Below are 20,417 nucleotides of genomic sequence, written 5' to 3'. Positions count from 1 at the left end.
CTAGATGGAAAGTGGGCTATAGTGGCCAAAACGGGAAGCAAGGAGCCCAGTGAGGAGGCTGGTGCAGGACGCTAGACCAGAAAGGTTGGCGGTGGAGTAGAATGGGGCGTAGAGGAAGGACGAGGTGACAGACTCTGGATCTATTCTGAAGCCTACAGAATCTGCTGACCTCTGGGATGAGGAATGGGAGAAGTTCTTTGCAAAGAACTTCCAGCCTATGCCAGGCGAATGCCAACTTCATTAGCAGCCCAGTCAAAAGGTGGAGAGTGACTGCCGAGAGGCAGCGTCCCGCTGGCTTAAGGGTGGGTTCCTGAGGCCTTCCGGCCGGGATTCACATCCAGCTGCGTGGCCTCCGGCAGCTCATTAACAGCAGAACCTCTCTTTCTTCTTCTGCAAAATGAGCAACGACCTGCCGGCCCTCGACGGGGCGGGCTGCGGGGCTGAGCAGGGGCGGTCTCCGCGCTGAGCCCCGCCCGCCCGCGGCCCAATCCCCGCCCCCGTCCCCCTGACCCCGCCCCTCCCCCTCCCTCAGCGCTGCCGGCGCGGCCGCGAGGGTGAGTGAGGGTCACCGAGTCCCGGTGCGCGGGGAGGTGGGGTGGGGACGCCCTGGACAGTGGCGCTGAGCCCCCTGGACCGCCGTGACCCGGGAGGGGGCCGCCGCCGGGTGAACCGGGCGGGAGGGGGTGGCCCGGATCCCGCGACAATCTTCCGCCGCACTTCCGGGGCCGCCACTTTCACTTTCTTTTCCGCCGAGGCTGCTCCGCTCCCTTTCCTGACTGACAGGGGCCGCCCGGGAGGGGAGGGAGTTGGGTGGAAATCCTGGCCGCCGGGTGGGCGCTCCTGGTCCCAGCAGGGAGAAGTGGGGGCGGTCCCCGGGGACTCCTAGCGTCCCGGCTGTGCGCACCGCCCCCACTCCTGCGCCAGGCCTGCCCCGTTTGCTTTGTCGCCCTGTGCGAGCTTGGCTTGGTGTCCCCTGCCCTTTCACCTCCCACGCCGGGGCCGGCCTTTTCCCTCTTACAGGCCCCATCCCCGGTCCTCGGGTAGTGTGATGCTGCCCGACTGCCAGCGGGGACAACCAAGCACCAAGGAGGCTCGGGCCGCGCCAGAAGCCACAGGCTGGGGCTGAGTTGCTCGTGGGCGTTCGTCCTCCATCAGGTGAACCGAAGGTAGCATTTCCCCGGAGCGGTAGCCCCCGCCTGGGGGGATGGGCACAACAACGCGAGATGGACGAGAAAATCAAGAAAGGTGGGCACCGACTGGAGGCGACTGAGAAACTTCGAGTGGGAGGTGGACGCTGCCAGATGAGGCTTCCCCTGCCCAGAAGGGCCTGGGAGAGCCGCATTAACCCTGCCTTCCCTCTGCCCACCTGCCCCTCAAGTTTCCTCCTTTGGGGCCTGATTCTTTCCAGAGATACTTTGTCATTCATTTATTTGATGCCCCTGAGGCCTCCATGGGTCAGCTCTGCTGAGAAGCGAGTGGGGAGCTTACAGAGGACACAGGAGACCTCCTAGGCTGGTGGGGGAACAGACTTTAATCAACCTGGGGTCCTTGCCTCCCTTCTGGCCCCCTCCACCCAGCATTGCAGAACTTAAGTTAGGTCATGTCACCAACCTGCTCACACCCTCCTGTGCTCCTGTGTTCTTAGAACAAAGCCCAGAGCGTCTGGATAGCCCACGGGCCTGCTGGCATCGCTGACGTCAGTCTTCCCCGCTTTGTCCCCTTGCTCATTCTGCTGGAGTTCCACCAGCTTCTGTTCTGATCCAACCATTTCTTACCCAAGGCCTTTCCCTTTCCCTTTCTCTCCACCTGGAACGCTTTACCCCAACTGGGTCTTGACATCTCCAGCTTCTCCTTTAGATCTCAGCTTCAGTGTCACCCCTCCTAGAGGCCTTCCCTGATCTCCTTGCCCTGTTCATTTTTTTTTTTTTTCACCAGAATGGATCACAGTCTGACTCTTTTTCTCTTCTTAAACTCATTAATTGTCTGTCTTCTTCCTGGGCTGTGAGGTCCATGAGGAGAGGGACACTCATTAACTTATTCACTGCTGAATCTCAGTTTCTGACACAGTGATTGGTATACAGTAAGAGCTCAATAAATGTTTTGTTGGATAAATGAGTGGAAGTATGGGGGACCTGGGAATATGAAAGAAAAATAGAACCAAATGAGCAGGGAGGAGGAGTGGGGAGTGTCAGAGAAGTTCTCCCAGAGAAAAGGGACTTTTAAGTTGGGTGCTGAAGGATATGTAGGAGTTCACCAAACAGACAGAGAGGAAGCAGCATGTATAAAGGATCACCACCTTCTTCACCCCCTTATCCCCGGCTTCTGAATAATAAACCCTGTGCTAATCTGCTTCCACTGTGGATTTCAGCCGAGGAGATGGCCCAGAGACTCACCCGAGCAGTGGCTGGTGGGGATGAGCAGGTGGCTATGCAGTGTGCCATCTGGCTGGCAGAGCAACGGGTACCTCTGAATGTGCAAGTGAAGCCTGCAGTCTCCCTGACACAGGACATCAGGTGAGGAGTGCATGGCCGACCAGGGACTAAGGTCTTCCTGGAACCCAGTGGGCTGCAGTACAGTCTTGCATATAGAACAGTTATTAATGGCAAGTTCTGGTGTCAGGAAACCTAGCTTCAAACCCCATCTCTGTCACAAATCAACTGTGAGATTTGGGCAGGTCACTTCACCTCTCTGTTTTTTTTCATTTAAAAAACGGGGTGATGGTAGTAGTGGTTCATAGGCTTGTTAGGAGGTGTATTATGATGTCAGGCTTCATATAACAGAAGAAAACATATTAACAGTGGTATATATAAGTTTGATGGCAAGCAGTCCAGATGTGGAGGCTCTGCTCCCTACAGTCCTCAGAGACTCATGCATCTTTTGTCTCATTATTCTGTCATTCATAGCCTCCATGGTCCAAAATTGCTGTTCCAGTTCCAGCCATCACATCAGCATTCTTGTCAGCAGGAAGGAAGTAGGGAAGAGGGGCACCTCCTCTTAAGAACACATTCCTGTTAAGAACACAGCTTAGAAAGTTGCATGCACTTCTTCCACTCAATTCCCAGGGCCAGAACTTATTCTCACAGCCACGCTCAGCTTGAAGGGAGGCAGTGAAATACAGCCAGGTATTCAACTAGAATTCAGGGATTCCCTTGTGAAGAGCAGCAAGGCAAAATGGGTACTGTTAGTCTTTTCCCCAGGTCATGTAAACTTGATGCTGAAAAGTTTAGCACAGTGCCTGGCACCTGTTAATCACTCGGTGAACATTGGTGTGTTCTTTTTTGCTGTGTAGTAAGACAATAGTTCTACAGTTTCAGTGATTTTCAGTGGTGGATCCCATTAGATTTAAAAAAGATCCCATCTCAGTTTTATTGAGATATTATTGGCAGACCATATTCAACAATTTAAAGAATTCAATTCACCAACTTAAAGTGTATAGTTCAAGGCTTTTAATATATTCACAGTTGTGCAACCATCACCACAACCAATTACAGAACATTTCCAGCATCCCATTAAGAAACCCTATATATATTAGAAGCCACTCCTCATCTCCCTACCTTTCTTTCCATACCCACCCCCCCCAACCTTAGGTAACCACTAATTTACTTTCTCTAGGGATTTGCCTATTCTGGAAATTTCATATAAATAGAATCATACATTATATGGGTTTTTGGGTTTGGTTTCTTCCACTTAGCATCATGTTTTCTAGATTCATCCATGTTGTAGCGTGTATCAGAACTTCATTCCTTTCTATGACTGAATAGTAACCCATTGTATGGATATACTGTATTTTCTTTATTAATCAGTTGATGGTCATTTGGGTTGTTTCCACTTTTTGGCTGCAACATGTAATGCTGCTCTGAACATTTGTGTTCAAGTTTTTATATGGACATATTTTTTCCTCCTAGTTTTATTGAAATAGAATTGACATATAACACTGAGTTAGTTTAAGGTATTGTGACTTATAGTAAAAAGTATGTATTGGTCTTTTTCCTATTCTTGGCACAGAGCTTGTCAAACCCTTGGAATTTCTTAAGTGATGAGAATGATAAAGGTGCCTTTTGTTATGCTAATGAGGCGGCTCTTGGACTGCCCTAAATCACCTAAGTATAGGAGCTGGTTACCAGAGGAACGAAACCTGTAATTAGATGGTTGTAACTGATGGTACTTCAATTAAAAAAAAAATTAAAAGAAAGAAAGAAAGAGGGTTAGAAGTTTCAGTCCCATCACGCTGACCTCAGGGGAGGGGAAAAGGGCTGGAGGTCGAATCAATCACCAGTGGCTGATAGTTTAAGCAATCATGCCCGTGTAATGAGGCCTCCATAAACACTCAAAAAGACAGGGTTCATTTGGAGAACTTCCAGGTTGGTGAACACGTGGAGGTTTGGAGAGAATGGCGCCCCTTCTCACATGCCTTACCCTCCGCATCTTCCATCTGGCTGTTACATCCTTTTATAATCAACTGGTGATGTAGTGAGTAAAATATTTCTCTGAGCTCTGTGAGCTGCTCTAGCACAGTAATCAAACCCAAGGAGGGGACTGGGGGAACCTCTGATTTATAGCCAGTAGGTCAGAAGCACAGGTGACAACCTGGACTTGCAACTGACGTCTAAAGTCGAAGGAGAGGGTTGTTGGAATCCCTAACGTATATCTAGTCAGTCAGAGCACTGGTGACAGCTTGGGCTTTCGATTGGTGTCTGCAGCGGTGGGGGGCATTCCTGTGGGATGGAGCCCTCCACCTGTGGAAGCTGATGCTATCCCTGAGTAGGTAGTGCCGGAATTCAGCTGAAGTGTAGGATGCCCTGCTGGTGCTTGGTGTTGTGTGGGAAGACCTCCCATTCCCTCCCCTCTCCCCACATGTTGGAAATTGAGCCTCAGAACCATTTTAGGTGTACAATGTATAACACAATGATCAAATATATGTATATTGGGAAATGATTACCACAGTAAGTTTAGTTAAATTCCATTGCCTCACATAGTGACAAATTATTTTTTCTTGTGATGAGAACTTTTAAGATTTACTCTCTTAGCAATTTTCAAATATATGATACAGTATTGTTAACTGTAGTCACCATGCTGTTCATCACTTCCCCCAGAACTTATTTATCTTATAACTGGAAGTTTGTACCTTTTCACCCCCATCCCCCCATCAGTCTGTTCTGTTTCTCTGACTTCAATTTTTTTTCAGATTCCACATATAAGTGAGATCATACACTGTTTGCTTTCTCTGTCTGACTTATTTCACTTAGCATGATGCCCTCAAGGTCCATTTTGTTGCAAATGGCAGAATTTCCTTTTTTGTGGCTGAATAATATTTCATTGTGTATCTATATTGTACATGAAAACAATTTAAGTGTCCATGAAAGGATAAAGAAAATGTGGTGTAGATGTATACAATGGACAGAAATTTTCATTTCTTATTCTGTAGGTTGTCCTTTCACTTTATTGATAGTGCCCTTTGAAGCCCAAGTTTTAATTTTGATCAAGTCCAGTATGTCTGTGTTTTCTTTTGTTGTTTTTGCTTTTGGTGTCATCCAAGGTCATAAAGGTTTATCCATGTGTTTTTCTAAGAGTTTTATAATTTTAGCTCTTACCTTTTGATCTTTGACCCATTTTGAGTTAATTTTGGTGTATGGTATGAGGTAGAGGTCCAACTTCATTCTTTTGCATGCAGATATCTGGTTGTCACAGCATCATTTGTTAAAAGACTATTTTGTCTTCATTTAATGTCCTGGTACCTTTGTTGAAAATTAGTTGACAGTAAATATGAGATTTATTTCTAGGTTCTAATTTCGGTTCCATTGACCTATATGTCTGTCCTTACGTGGTACCACACAGTTTTGATTATCATAGCTTCACAGTAAGTTTTTAAAACAGGAAGTTTGAGTCCTCCTTCTGTTCTCTTTCAAGATTTTTTTTTTTTGGCTATTCTGGGTCGCTTGAATCTCCATATGAATTTTAGGATCAGTGTGTCATTTTCTGCAAAAAAACCCAGAAAAACCTCAGCTGGGATTTTGACAGAGATTGCATTGAATCTGTAGATCAATTGCCTTTTGATTTTAAATAAAATACTTATATATATGCACTTCTTGATATAGCCACTCAGGACAGTACCTGTGCACTCCTTGTTACGAAAAATGAGGAATTTGATATGCTCATCTCACCTTTTCTTTTCCTGACTTCCTGGTTTTTATTAGTATTGTAGTGGGAGCCCTCCCAGGTGACCTCCATTTGATTCCTCCAGTTAAGTGGCACTGTAGTTTCTGCTGTAAAACATACCCCTGCACTGGCTCGTTTGTATCCGTTGTACTTGTTATTGACAATAGCACACTTTAATTAGCTGTCACATCAATCAATAAAACATGAGTGCTAAAACAGAATTGTTTCTATGAGAACTAAATTGATTGCTTTAGAAAGACAAGACAGAGACAAAGGACCAAAAAAACCTGTTATGACTTTAGCGGGGGGACAGTTAAAAACATATGGTAAAAATCCACAAGGGCTCTGTACTCAGATGCTTTGAGAGCATCTGTAAGTTCTTGCTTCACTTTAAAGAAGCTGGTACTGTAGCACAGGGAACTTTATTCAGTTTCTTGTAGTGAGCTGTAATGGAAAAGAATCTGAAAAAAAAAGTGTATAATTGGATCGCTTTGCTGTACATCTGAAACTAGCTTTGTAAATTGACTACATGCCAATAAAAAATAAGAATTAAAAAACAAAAGAAACATACTAGAAATCATAGACCATATATAATGAATGTAGTTCATACAAATTAAAAAAAAAAAACCATGGAAACTCCAGTAGCAAATTTGTACTTAAAAAAAAAAAAAAAGCCCTTGGCCATTGAATATGCATTTGTATGACTTGTAAGGTAAAATGAAGTGTTAAAGGTTTACTGGCAGGTGTTTCTGCAGTTCTCTGCTCTAACAAAAGTTCTGACTAACTCATCACCATGGTACTGATAATCACTATCCTGAAGAATTCCGAGGGTATTTCCTGGAGTATTTTAAAGCAAATCTCAGATTTGAGTCCATTCATAAGTAATTTGATGTCTTTAAAAAATAAGGACTTAAAAATAACCTCAGTACCATTATTACACCTACAAAATTAACAATAATTCCTTAAAATCTCTGAATACTCTGTTGATAGCCCGCTTTCCCTGATTATCTCATTAATGTTTTTTATCCTTGGTTTGTTCCAGTCAGGAGCCAGATGAGATCTCCACATAGCATTTCTTAATATTGCCTGAGTCTTTTATTCTTCTCTGTTTTCATGCCATTAATTTTTCAAAGAAACCTGGTCTTTGGCCTCCAGAATTTTCCCACATTCTGAGTTTATTAATTGCCTCCTGTCATTTGCTCTTGTTTTCCTTGTGAACTTGTAGTTGGATCTAAAGGTTAGGTTAGTCAGGAGTCACTGTTAAATTTCCAGGAACTCTTCCTCATTTTCTGATTGCTTCTGGTTATTCTTGTTTTATGGATGCACCGTTTTCCCAAATCTCTCTGGAGGTTCTAAGTGGATTTTCCTTTTATTATTCTACTCCCTAATTTTTCTCTTTCCTGGAATCAGTTCTGTTTTTTCATCCTCGCCCTCCCTCTTCATGCTTTTGATCTTTCAAAAATGTTTGCACATCTTTAAGAAGGTTGGTGTTTAAAACCATTGTCTCTGGAATAACATTGTTTGGGTTGACGTCCTGCCTCTAACAGTTATTAATTGTGCACTTGGCAGAGTCACCCTAACTCATCTGTGCCTCCTGTTTTTATCTGTAGAATAGGGGTAACAGTAGTACCTGCTTCATGCGTTCACTGAGGGGATTAAATGAGTTGGTACATGTTAGGTGCTTTGAAGAGTCCTGGCATAGAGTTATTAATAATAACTGTTGTGGTTTGACTAAGGGGCAAGGGAGAGAATAAGAGGCTGGAAAAGTCCAGAGAGGCCAGATCATGGAGACCCTTGTATGCCACAGCGAGTTGGATTTTATTCTAAGAGCAGTGTGGAGCCCTGGCAGGGTTCTGACACAAGGAGTGAGCACAGGGCTGGGGGAGTCCAGGAGGTGGCCGGTAGCTGAGGCTGGACTTGCAGCCCTCGGCCTCGCTCTCCGCAGGCTGTGGGTGAGCGTGGAGGATGCTCAGATGCACACTGTCACCATCTGGCTCACGGTGCGCCCGGACATGACGGTGGCCTCCCTCAAGGACATGGTGAGTGAGGGGGGCTAACAGGAGGCATCAGGGCAGAGGGTCCACTTTTGCTTCACTTTGCCCTGCTCTGGTCCTCCCATCCACACTCCCTCTCCGTCCCCCTGCCAGGTGTTCCTGGACTATGGCTTCCCGCCAACCCTGCAGCAGTGGGTGATTGGGCAGCGGTTGGCCCGGGACCAGGAGACGCTGCACTCCCACGGTGTGCGGCGAAACGGGGACAGTGCCTACCTCTACCTGCTGTCAGCCTGCAACACCTCGCTCAACCCGCAGGAGCTGCAGCGGGAGCGGCAGTTGCGGATGCTGGAAGGTAAGTGGCGCGGACTCGGGTCCAGGTGACTCACCTGAGGTCACAAGGTGAGGGGGAACAGGGAGCAGAGCCCAACAGGAACTTGCCTGGAGCACCTTATTCTTCATGAGGAAGAGAGGACAAAGGACACCCCAGGAGGGAGCCATTTGGAGAACAGCCTGCCTTGGGGGAGAGGGGCCCAGAGTTCAGACCTGGCCCTGGCGTTTATCAGCTGTGTGACCCTGGGCAAGTCCCTTCCTGTCTCTGCTACTCAGTTTTCTAAAATCTGTAAATTGGATATGATGATAATAGCTAGTTTTTATTCTAATTTTTTTCATTTGACCGCATTTGTTTTGCTTTATCATTCTCTCTGTATAAAATTATTTATATATGCATAAACAGTTTTTCTGAACTGTCTTGAGAATGAGTTGCAGACACGCTGTCTCTTTCCCCTAAATACTTCAGTGTGGATTTCCTTTTAAAAAGGATCCTTTTCTTACATAGCCACATACAACTATCCAGTTTTGGAAATGAACATGGATGCAGTATTACTATCTGACATACAGGTCTTGCTCAAACTTTACCAGTTGTCTCACTAATGTCCTTCATAGCAAAAGACCTGGCCGCAGGCCTTGGTGTCTCTCAGTCTTTCTGTCTTCCCTCCCTCGACTCTCCTGGTATTTGAAGAGTCCAGGCCAGTTTTATTTTGTTTTTCTGTCTGATGTGTCCTCTTGAATGGATTCAGATTCAGTATTCTGGCAGGACCACCTTGGAAGTGTTTGTCCCTATAGATGCAATGCTTAGGAGCACAGGAGGTTGGTTTTTAAACTTGGAGGACCTGGGCACATCAGTGGGTGGAGGAGGGACTCTGACCCCGTGGGAGCCAGGCCGCTTAGCCAGGTCTGGGCCTACCTGGCAGGACCGACTTGGAGACTCCTGGGGGAGGAAGGGGAGGATAGAACTGGGGTCAGTGCAGGGCGTGGGGTTTCTGGCTGGCTCAGGGTGTGGATGAAGTGGGCTGCAAGGATCCGCCATCCCCTGAACCCTCCTCTCCAGATCTGGGCTTCAAGGACCTCACGCTGCAGCCACGGGGTCCCCTGGAGCCAGCCCCCTTGAAGCCCGGGGCCCCCCAAGAGCCGGGGCCGGGGCAGCCCGATGCCCCACCCGAGCCTCCACCGGTAAGCCGCCCTGTGCGTGCGTGCGTGCGCGCGCGCCCCTGTCTCGCCCGTCTCCATCTCTGGTCTCTGGGCGCTCACTGCCCCTCTGCCCCCAGGTGGGCTGGCAGTGCCCGGGTTGCACCTTCATCAATAAGCCCACGAGGCCTGGCTGCGAAATGTGCTGCCGGGCGCGGCCCGAGGCCTACCAGGTCCCCGCCTCGTACCAGCCTGACGAGGAGGAGCGAGCGCGGCTGGCTGGCGAGGAGGAGGCTCTGCGCCAGTACCAGCAGGTGGGCGCGGAAGTCCCCGGACAGACACCTGCAGACTGGACGGGGGAGGCGTAGGCCGGGAAGGGAGGCACCCCCGCATTGCCGCACTGCCGCTCCTCCCCGGTTGCTGCCCCCTCCTAATCACACCACACTGCCGGTGGTGACCCTGCATTTTACTGTGACCGGCCCTTTCCCTGGGGTCATTCTGTCGCTGAGACCCTGCTCCTGGCTGTGCCGCACGTCCAGGCTTGTATGTCCCGCCACCCCCATGTGGGCTGTGGTCCCGCCTCTGGCTTTGATTTACACTCCCATTGTGCACACAAGAGTACTTGGCTCTGACCGCAACATCCTAGCTGAGACCCTGACCACGCCCCCATTCGCAGCTCCTTCAACCGCCTTTGACCCTGAATCCTGCTTCTCCTGGCCTCCCCTTCCTGCCTGGCTGTGTCCCAGACTTCTAGGGCCCTGGGCCTACCCCTTCAATGCTCCCTGGGAGATTGGCCCCACCCTCTGTCCTGCCTCTCCCATTAGTCCGGTCCCCATCGTGACATAGGCAGGCACTGATGACCCAGATACCTAACCGAGATCGTTCCCCAATTCTGATCGGTTGCCCCCACCCCCAACTTGTATTCCTCTTGGACTCTGGCTGTGACCTCACTCCTGGTCTCATCTACAATCTTGGCCCAGACTCTGTCCTCTCTCCCGCCTAGCCCTGCTCCCTAGCTTTATCACCACCTTCATGCCTGTGACCTATTCGTGACCTTGACTCGGCTCCATCTCCACCCCCTGGACCCAGCCCTGTCTTGCTTCTTGGCAGAGACGGGAGCCCTGCTATCCCTGACTCCGCTGAGACCCTGGTCCCTTCCTTTCCCAACCGCCATCACTCCCTCGCCTGGTTTGACCCCATATTGAGCCCTAACCTGCCCTGCCTGACCACCTCCTGTTCCCGGTTTCCTCGCCTCCCTGCTGCCGGCCCCATGCTTCCCAGAATCTCCCTTGCCTGCCCGCTACCTCCCAACCCCCACCCCGACCCCAGGGTCCCGCCTCTCCCCCAGTTTTGCCCCCTCCCCCGTCCTCCTTCCTGCTGGTCTGACCCATCCCCTGGTCCTGCCCCCTTCCTGGTCTGGCCCACCCCTGGGACCCTGACCCGCCCCGCGGCCCCACCCCCGTGTGCCCAGCGGAAGCAGCAGCAGCAGGAGGGGAATTACCTGCAGCACGTGCAGCTGGATCAGCGGAGCCTGGTGCTGAACACCGAGCCCGCCGAGTGCCCCGTGTGCTACTCGGTGCTGGCTCCCGGCGAGGCCGTGGTGTTGCGTGAGTGTCTGCACACCTTCTGCAGGTGCGCCCCCAGCCCCAACCCTGCTGATGTAGTTCCTCACAGCGCCCATCACCCAGGGCTGGAAGGGTGTGGGGCCCTGTGCTCTTACTTCTCTTTGGAAGCCGCCAAAAGCCCACGAGGTCAAGGTCTGCGTGCTCTCCCTATTTTGCAGAGGAGGAATGAGGTACAGAGATGCTCAAGGCCACACAACTCATGTGTTCTGGCGCCAGAGCCTGTGCCCACCCGCATAACTGCCCAGGCCCACCCATGGGCAGTGAGGCCTTAGCTGGCAGCCTGTGCCCCCTGGTGGGCAGTCTGCCCTTTGAGGCTCCACTTCTGGCCTGGGCAGTGGAGAACGTGTTCCCCTTCACCACAGAACACATTTGATGAGCTACCCTGGGTGCCAGGGGCTAGGCTGGACTGGGGATCCAGGAGTGAACAAAAAAGCTCAGTTCATACCTCCCGAAGCTTACATTCCTATGGGCAGGCTGATGTTGATCAAAGCATCACTGATACAATTGTAAATTTTGTCAAATGCTAACTACCAGTGGATTATGATAAAAACAACAGAGGCCCTGACCCAGGAGGGTTCAGGGAAGGCCCTGGGGAGGCCGCATTTGAACAGATCAGGGAGTCTGAGGCGGGATGTGTGCCTGGCCTGCCTGCAGCCGCTCCCGTCAGTGTGGCTGGAGCCGAGGGATGGAGGGGGTAAGGGGATGGGGACAGAGAGGTATTAGGGTGTGTCACCACGGTTTGCTCTGGGTGGGATAGGGTAGGAGGCTGCAGGGAGGGACACCGTAGACCCAAGGAGCCCAGTGAGGTGGCTCCTCCAGGTGAAGGATGATGGGACTGGACCAGAGTGATAAGGGTGGCAGTGGGGGGCTAGAAGTGGAGGATTTGGTGACTGGTTGGTGGGAGGGACAGGAAGCAAGGGAGGTATTGAGGAGATGCCCACCTGGGGTCAGGCCTCACCATGTGAGGGGTAGAATCATGGGGGATGCAGTTCAGATGACCCTAACCTCCACCCTCTTCCCCAACCCTCTCCCAGGGAGTGTCTACAGGGCACCATCCGCAACAGCCAGGAGGCTGAGGTTGCCTGCCCGTTCATTGACAACACCTACTCGTGCTCGGGCAAGCTGCTGGAGAGGGAGATCCGGGCGGTAAGTCCTGGGGGTGGCGGGAGTGTTGTGGGGAGAATGTTCCCTGTGCTGAGCTGGCAGGTGGAAACTGGTTTGGGAGTCCCGGTCTCAGGCACCAGATGCTTATCAAGGGCCTCCTCTGTGGGATGCTGGAGGCCCAAGCTGTGGGCAGGACAGGAATTGGGAGAAACAACTAGTAAAGATACCACCCTTATAAACAAACAGCAGAGCAGTTAAGAGAGGGGAATTCTGGGACCGGATGGCCTGGGTAACTTGAGGTCAGAAACTCAGCCTCTCCGTGCCTTGGTTTTCTCATCTTGGTCGGGGTCAGAGAATTTGTTTCTATTTCAAGGGTTGTGAAGATTATAGCAGAAGACTTGTGTAAAGGATTCAGAGTAGTACTTGATACGTGGTAAGCCCTAGTATCAGTTAGCTTTTGCTGTGTAACAAATCACTCCAGACTTAAAACAACCATCATTTATTTAGATTATGACTCTGCAAGTTAGCAGTTTGGGTTGGGCTGAACTGGGTGATTCATCTGGTCCAGGTTGGGGCTGGCTGAGATCATCTGGGCTTAGCTGGTGGGTCAGCTGTCCTGGCTGGTTCACGACAGTCTTATGTGCGATAGCTGGGATGTCAGGGCCTCATTCCACTTTGGTCTCATCCACCTCAGGCTGGCCAGGGCCTGCTTACGTGCTCTCAAGATGCTAAGAACAGCCAGTGCAGGAGCATTTCCAAGGCTGCTCACTTGCTGCTGTCCCATTGGCCAAAGCAAGTCACGTGCTTAAGCCCAGAGTCTGTGTGGTAGGGGACCTCCCAAGAGTGTGGAAATGGGGAGACCGAATAAATTTGGGAGATGAACGAATTGGGGCTACCCCTCCAGCAGCCTTTTATAGTGCTGTGTCTGCACGTGTGTGTTTGCTGTTTACTATTTATAATGTTGGTGTTAAGTTTTGCCCTGCCTGCTGCTAATCTTGAGCAAGAGCTCTCCCTTCTCTGGGCCTCCGTTTCCCATCTGGAAAGTGGGCTGTTGGGCTTGATCAGTGGTTTTTAAACTTCTGGGGAATTGCTTTCCCAGAATTGGGCATTTTGGGATTCCCAGGCCAAAACGTGGTGGTAGGGCCAAAGGTGGCTGAAGTCCAAATGGGAGACACACCATGGCCACATACATGTCACCCCAGCTCTCTCCTACGACGTTGCTTCTTTTCAGAACCCTCCAAACTTTACCAGGTATTTCCTGGAGCCCAAAGGGTTCTGCCTCAGAGGGAAAGGAGCAAACGGAAGGTCAGACCTTTAGGAGCTCCCAGCTCTTACACAAAGAGCAGCCCCATTTTTAACTTGTTTTCTGGAAGCTTCCTCACTCTGGCCTGGAGAGGCCCGAAGACGTAGATCATTCCATACGTCCTGGCGCCCATAGTCGCTGCCCAGAAGTCTTCCCTGTAAAGTCCACCCCTGCCAAGGGGCATTGTGATGGGGACAGCGTCCATGCCAAGGGGCTGCAGGGCCAGTGCTTCCCTGGAGACCCTGGGAGCTGACCTATGCCTCGGAGAAGCATGATCCAGTGTGGCAGAGGGAGAAAGGGGCAGGGCTCAGCAAAGGAACGCAGTGGAGGTTTTTTTTGTTTTTGTGCTTTTTTTTTTTTCTGCAAAAACATGCCTAAACCACGAAGAACCAGAACAAAAAATCAAAGAGAAAAATCACCCACAGCCCTGCCATCCCAGGAAATCCTTGATTGCATTTTCTCCTGTTTCCTTTGGTATCTCTGGGCAGACATGGTTTTATATTTCCTTTTTAAATTATTAAGGCATATTTTGCACACAAGAAAATTCATCCGTTTTAATCATGCGGTTAGATGAGTTTTGACAGCTACACCTCTTGTGACTACCACCCAATCAAGATAGGGTCTAGATAGGACTTTTACCTCACTGTAACCGGTACACATACAATAGCTTTTGCTATTTTGCCTTAAAATCTTTCTAAAGATCATTATAAGTCTCACTGTCATGCATCCTGTTTAGACCTCATCTCTTAATAATTCCAGTTTCTTGGTTTGTAAGTAATGTTTCAAGGAACATTTTACATGGTATCTTTTCCCTCTTATATATTATTTTCTTAGGATAGACTTGTAGAAGTGGAATAAATCTCAAAGGGTCAGAAAAGTGTGGAAGGGTTAAAATATTTTTGCCACATGGCTTTCTCAGAGTGTGAGGTACCAGGATACTAGTTTAACCACATCTTCCTAGCCTTGCTTGTTTTTGTTTGTTTTTTTGGTCTGTTTTTTCCCTTTCTAAAAAATTGTGGTAAAATACAGATAAAAAATTTATCATTTTAACCATTTTTTAAGTGCACAGTTCTGTGGCATTAAGTATAGTCATTACTGTGCAGTCATCCCCACCATCCATCTTCAGAACTGTTCATCCACTTTTTGAGTGGAGTTTTTAAACATTGCTGTGTTGAACTCTATGGGTTGAGGGCTTCCTAGGGAATATTTGGTGGCAAGGAGGACACATACCAGGTGTTCTGGACCCTGAGCACCAAGATTGTGGTCCACTTGCAGCTCCTGAGCCCCGAGGATTACCAGCGATTTCTGGACCTCGGTGTCTCCATCGCGGAAAACCGCAGTGCCTTCAGCTACCACTGCAAGACCCCAGACTGCAAGGGATGGTGCTTCTTTGAGGATGATGTCAACGAGTTCATCTGCCCGGTGTGTTTCCACGTCAACTGCCTGCTTTGCAAGGTGGGGACGGGGACCCACGCTGCCTGGTCACTCTGGTCCTGCTTACTCTCCTGGGAAGGGAGCTGGGATACTCACCTGGTTGTCATGACTTAGAGCTTCATGCCCTGTGGTCAGGCCTGCCTTAGGCCCTGACCTGAATCAAAGCCTTAGACTGAACCCTGACCCCGGCCCAGACCTGGCCTCTGAAGAACCTCAAACTAAACTGAGCCATGAGCCCAGACTGAGCCTCTGAAGAACCCTGACCCTGGACTGAGCCCCAATCCTGGCCTCTGACTGAACCCTGATCCCAGTCACAGGACAGCCCCAATGGTGGTCCCAGATTAAGTGTCAGTCCCTGTCCTGAACTGAGCCCCAACCCCAGACCCGAATTGAACCCCGCCTGACCCTTAGCTCAGGCCATCCCTACCCTCATCCTCTCGACAGGTGATTGCTGCAGAGACTGGTCCTGAGCAAGTAGATGGGCTGAGCCTGGTCACAGCCTAAGTGAGCTCAGTCTCAGAGCAATAGACTTGCAACTCGGGCAGAACCTAGCCAGGAACACAGGGGCTTCAGTCTCGGGGAGAGGTGGTTTAGGGATTTCTGTGCTCATCAGGACTAACAGGCACATATGATTATCACTGTATGTGATGACCTTGGCTTTATTTCCCTGGCCTCAGTGTCCTTTTCTGTAAAATGGGTATGTGGTCTACAAAGGAGGGCTCTGTCACTGACAGCATCTAAAGGCATTAAGTGCTTGTGTGGATGCCTGCTCTGCCCTTCGCCTCCTTGGTTTCTTAACCCCCGGGTAACTTTCTCACCTCAAGCCCCTCGCTCCGCGGCAGGCCATCCACGAGCAGATGAACTGCAAGGAGTACCAGGACGACCTGGCCCTGCGGGCTCAGAATGATGTGGCCGCCCGGCAGACAACGGAGATGCTGAAGGTGAGGCTGAGGCAGGGCTGAAGGTTGGGAATCTGAGTTCTAGGAGCTACTGGGAGGGATGGAGGCTTCTCAGGAAGGTCTGTGGTCCCTACAGCCCAGGGGGCTCTGAGCTCTGGCTGGTATCACTCCTATCCAGAGATGGGACTCAGGACGAGTGGTCAAGTAGTGAGCAGCAGAAAGTGTCTGGGTCATGGGAGGAGGCTGGATGCAGCAGGGCCTGGGCGGAGCAGCATAGGAGAGTGATTCACAGCAACTCTGATGGTGGTGGGTTTCTCTCTGCGGTGGGGTGGGGCCAGGGCACTGGGCTGGGTATGGGGCTGGGCCCGAGGTCAGCACCTGCTCCGCTCCAGACCATGCTGCAGCAGGGCGAGGCCATGCACTGCCCGCAGTGCCAGATCGTGGTGCAGAAGAAGGATGGCTGTGACTGGATCCGCTGCACTGTCTGCCACACCGAGATCTGCTGGGTCACCAAGGGCCCCCGCTGGGGCCCCGGGGTGAGTCTCCTGGGGAGCAGAGGGTGAAGGGGAGTGTGGTGGGGAGGGGGCCTGAGAGCAGGGATTGGACAAGTCAGCCCCTGGGCCACGTCCACCCCATTGCCTGCAGTTGGACAGCTCATGAAGTAAGAACATCTTTACATTTTTAAAAATGGTTGCAAATATCCAAAGAAGAATATTTTGTGACATGTAAAAAATTTACGAAGCCCAAATTTTAGTGTCCAGAAGTAAATTTTTATGGGAGCCCCGCTCATTTGTTTACGTGCTGTCTGTGGCTGCTTTTGTGCTACAAAAGCAAGAACCATCCGGCCCTTTACAGAAATATTTGCCCACCCCTGCCCCAGAGGACAGTGGCTAAGGCCACAGAGGTGGTGGTGGCTCCCTGCTCTGGCACATGTTGTGTGGTTACTGCCTTCTCTGAGCTTCAGTTTCTTCATCTGTAAAATGGAAGGGATAGCAGGGCCTGTCTCAGTCTTATCATCAGAATGAAATGAAAAGAATGCAAGAGCAATCTTAGCGCAGTGCCTCTGGTGCCTGGTGAGCTCAAAGCACGGTCACTGTCATCGAGGGGAGTTCCCAGAACTGGGTCTTGTCATTGTTAGATACAGGCGGACAGTGAGACAGGTAAAGGCAGAAGGAGCCACCTTCTCTCATGCCACGTGTGCTGCCCCACCCGAATATGCAGAGACCCATCAGGTCCTTTCCGGCTTTGGGTCGAGGGGTGGGTAGACGGAGACCACGTCCGTGGAGCTATGGGAGCCCAGAAAGGCCTTGAGGGCTGCCTCCATCCAGTGGCTGAGGCTGAGAAGGCCATTCTCAGCAGGGGACATGCCTGAGCAAGGGCTGGGGGTGGGAGTGTGCGCTTCGAGGGTGTGATGGGGTATACGGAGCTGGGGCCCTGGGTTCACTGTCCTGACCTTCTCTTCTCTTCCCCGCCATCCTCTAGGGGCCAGGAGACACCAGTGGGGGCTGCCGCTGCCGGGTGAATGGGATTCCCTGCCACCCCAGCTGTCAGAATTGCCACTGAGCCAAGGGTGGCCTGGTCCCCATGCTGGCCCCGCCCCACATCAGCAAGCTGCTGTGGGACAGGGCAGGTACTTCGGTGATTTCTGACCTGGGAGATGCCTTTGCGCTTGGCTGAGATAAGGGGCCCTGAAAAGGCTAAGGCCCCTGAGCTGCATGGATGGCCTCTGCATTATCTATGGGCATTGCAGGGGCCTCTCCCGAGCTGGCTGTTGTCCACGGCTGCATCTGCCCCAGTGCCTTTGCCCTTCCCCTGGGACTTGCCAGCCAGACCTCTCATCTCTTCTCTGTGGCTCCCATCTCTGCCAAACCCAGCCTTAAACACAGCCCTGGCCAGAGGCCTTGCTGGATGGAGCCTCTGAGAGCCCTGTGAGAGTCCACACTCCCTCATCCACCACCCTCATCTGCTGAACGCTGAGCACTCACAACCCACCACCTCCCCTGTCAGCTTTCTGGGAGTGATTTTCTCTGGCTTTGCTGTTGGGGGCCTGGGGCCTCCTAGAATTGCTGCTAATCCTGTTCAGAGCCAGGAGGGAGACCTGGCAGTTTCTAAAGTACAGCCCAGCTGGTCCAGCTTCGGTGTCTCCCTCTTTGCCACCTGTGTAAACTAATTAAAATGGTTTTCCAGGAAGGGATGAGTGTCATGTTGTGAGAGGGAGTGAAAGGGTCATGGGCTGAGACTCTGCGCACAGGCAGGCCACCAGGCTCTCCAGGAATGGTAGCCAGAGGTTGCTATGTTGGCCCTGTCAGTGTAGACTGAGGGTGCAGCTGAACACTGGGATCCTTGCGCCGGACTTGGCATCTCATGCCCACTTGAGGGGCCGGATGCTTTGGGTCAACATCGGCTTGCAGTGTGTTTAGAGTCCTCAAGGCAGGGTCTGCAGGTCAGCATGGGCTTGAGGGGGAGGGAAGGGCTGGGTCAGGGGCTTCAGGCTGGCAGGAAAGGTTGGCTGCAAACTTCTGGCCTCTCAGTGGGCGTCCAGGGTTGGGGAAGAGATATTTCAGGAAAAGGCGAAGTTGCAGCAGTTGTGGGGTGAAGCTGTCCATCCTAGTTTTTACATCTCAGGCAAGATGGCACAGTATTGGTCCAGTACTGTTCATTAATACCCACTCTGTGCTGATCAGAGATTAATAAAACATGGTTCTGGGTGTCCATTTTGTAAGTTTTTACCTCATTCTCTGACCCCTCCTCCTCCACGCTACCGCTCCCCCTCTGAGATCTGATGTTTGAGGCCAGCACACTGAGCCGGGATGTGGATCATCATTACAGCAGGTGGAGGGCATCTCTGCTGTCCAAAGTCTGGACTCTAGGCTCCAGGAGTTGGGGCATGTGGATTGGGTGTGTAGGGAAGGGCTTATTCTAGACCCTGGAAAGGCATTGCCATCTTGTCCTCGGGAATCAGGGCTCAAAAGAGACCCCAGGCACTGTACGCAGAGAGATCAAAGGACATGAGTGCCTTCCTGCTCTGCCCCTGTGGGTCTGGTGAAGGGCACCCCCTGCACTGGGAGAGCATGGGGCCAACTGCTTGCCTTTACCAGCTCCTCCCTCCTCTCTTTCCTGTCGGGGCCTATCTTGGCATCACCTCAGGGGCCTGTGCACAAGAGGAAAACGGAGACCATTCTCTTGGTGTACAGGTGCAAACTGGTACACCCTAGGCTGTAACCAGTCTACCCAGTATTTTAGAAATTTGAATTGGTTGCCAGTATTTTTAAATTGGAGGTACTGCATTAAAGTCCAGATGCCCAGCTTTTCTTGAAAAAGTCGAAGCTTGGTAATCATGGGTCCAGAGTTGTGTGATGGCTCCTTCACCACAGTCCTTGTCACTCCCAGCGCTCCTCACACCAAGGCTTTCCAGTGCCCTGGCACCATTCTATTTCCAACGAGTATTAAGAGGTATTAATGAAGCATTTCTTCACCCCTGGCTGTGTGAAAAGTGAGGACAAGACAGGTGGCAGGGTTGGGGGCAGGGCTGCACGGGCCATGTCTTTCAGTTGGCCCACTCCATCTATACCAATTTGGGCAGCGAGTTTATTTTTGCTGCAGCCAAGTTGGCGGGGGGTCAGGAGGGCAAATGGAGCGGTGCAGGGCTGTCCCAGGGTTCAAGCCTCTGGCACCAGACTTCACATGCCAGTGGGCGAAGGATCTAAAATGGGCAGGCTCACGAATGCTCCAACCACAGGGTCAAGTGGAGGTGCCTCCCCAACCCAAGGTGTCACCCCATGCCAGGCCCCAGCGCCAACTCTCCAGGGAAGACCTGAAACCAAACCCCAGAGGCTTTGGGCTCCATCCACCTACCTGAGGAAGCACCAAGTGTACTTGTGTGACACAATCTTTCTCTCCGGGAGCAGGGAAAGGCGAGGGGAAGCACATTGCTCAGATAAAGAGCTGCTGGCGGGGGCAGGAAGTGGCATATGGGCCCCATGGCCTGTGCCAGAGCTCCACGTGGCTTCTAGAGTCTGGGGCTGCCACGAATCACTCATTTCAAGAGCAGGAAGCTGGAGGCGAGCCCACGGCCTTGCTGGCTCACAAAGGCTGCTGGGCAAATTCCAACCATATGGAAGTCCGGAGAAAAGAATACTAGCAAGTCAAGGGCCTTTGTGAGGATAGGAAAAAAGGCAGCAGGAGGCACCAGCAGCAAACTTGGAGGGGACAGTAAGGCGAAGGAAAGAAGAAAAAGCCAGGCTGAGCCTTGGGTCTCAACATCTCTTACCTGGATTTGGCAAAAGCCTCTGGTCTCTTCTTCAGGTGGGATCAAAAGGAAATCATTATGAACAAAAGACACTCCTATTATCACTCAGGAAATTCTAAGGATTTTAGGGGAACTAGGGACAAAATGCAAATGTTTACTACACTGGACTTCCCCTTCCTTCAATTTTCC

The 20,417-nt window shown here is 51.0% G+C and overlaps 1 protein-coding gene across 5 annotated transcripts; it reads left to right on the top strand.

Annotated features, from left to right (window-relative positions):
* The first annotated feature begins 458 nt into the window (after nt 1–458).
* RBCK1 (RANBP2-type and C3HC4-type zinc finger containing 1) lies at nt 459–18,169 on the top strand. 5 transcript variants are annotated; one of them, XM_074347080.1, is made up of 13 exons: nt 459–554; nt 1,021–1,245; nt 2,369–2,513; nt 8,102–8,195; nt 8,304–8,502; nt 9,538–9,659; nt 9,755–9,928; nt 11,086–11,246; nt 12,274–12,385; nt 14,922–15,101; nt 15,905–16,021; nt 16,372–16,515; nt 17,462–18,169. In XM_074347080.1, exons 2-13 carry the CDS (start codon nt 1,224–1,226, stop codon nt 17,540–17,542), a joined length of 1,551 nt encoding a protein of 516 aa, XP_074203181.1. In that variant the 5' UTR covers nt 459–554; nt 1,021–1,223; the 3' UTR covers nt 17,543–18,169. The 5 variants fall into 5 exon arrangements, with proteins under 5 accessions (XP_074203181.1, XP_045377034.1, XP_045377035.1 ...); XM_045521078.2 differs by lacking the exon at nt 459–554 and having other exon boundaries at nt 603–1,245; nt 14,922–15,068; XM_045521079.2 differs by lacking the exon at nt 459–554 and having other exon boundaries at nt 604–1,245; nt 14,922–15,068; nt 15,923–16,021.
* The last annotated feature ends 2,248 nt before the right edge of the window (nt 18,170–20,417 follow it).

This window comes from Camelus bactrianus, chromosome 19 (assembly GCF_048773025.1).
Source record: "Camelus bactrianus isolate YW-2024 breed Bactrian camel chromosome 19, ASM4877302v1, whole genome shotgun sequence".
NCBI lineage: Eukaryota > Metazoa > Chordata > Mammalia > Artiodactyla > Camelidae > Camelus > Camelus bactrianus.
This window is presented reverse-complemented; position numbering and strand designations above follow the sequence as displayed.

Coding starts and splice junctions, on each gene's coding strand:
- RBCK1 (XM_074347080.1), top strand. CDS start 1,224: ATGGACGAGAAAATCAAGAAAG. Junction 1,246..2,368: donor GGACGAGAAAATCAAGAAAG/GTGGGCACCGAC, acceptor TGTGGATTTCAG/CCGAGGAGATGGCCCAGAGA. Junction 15,102..15,904: donor TCAACTGCCTGCTTTGCAAG/GTGGGGACGGGG, acceptor TCTCACCTCAAG/CCCCTCGCTCCGCGGCAGGC.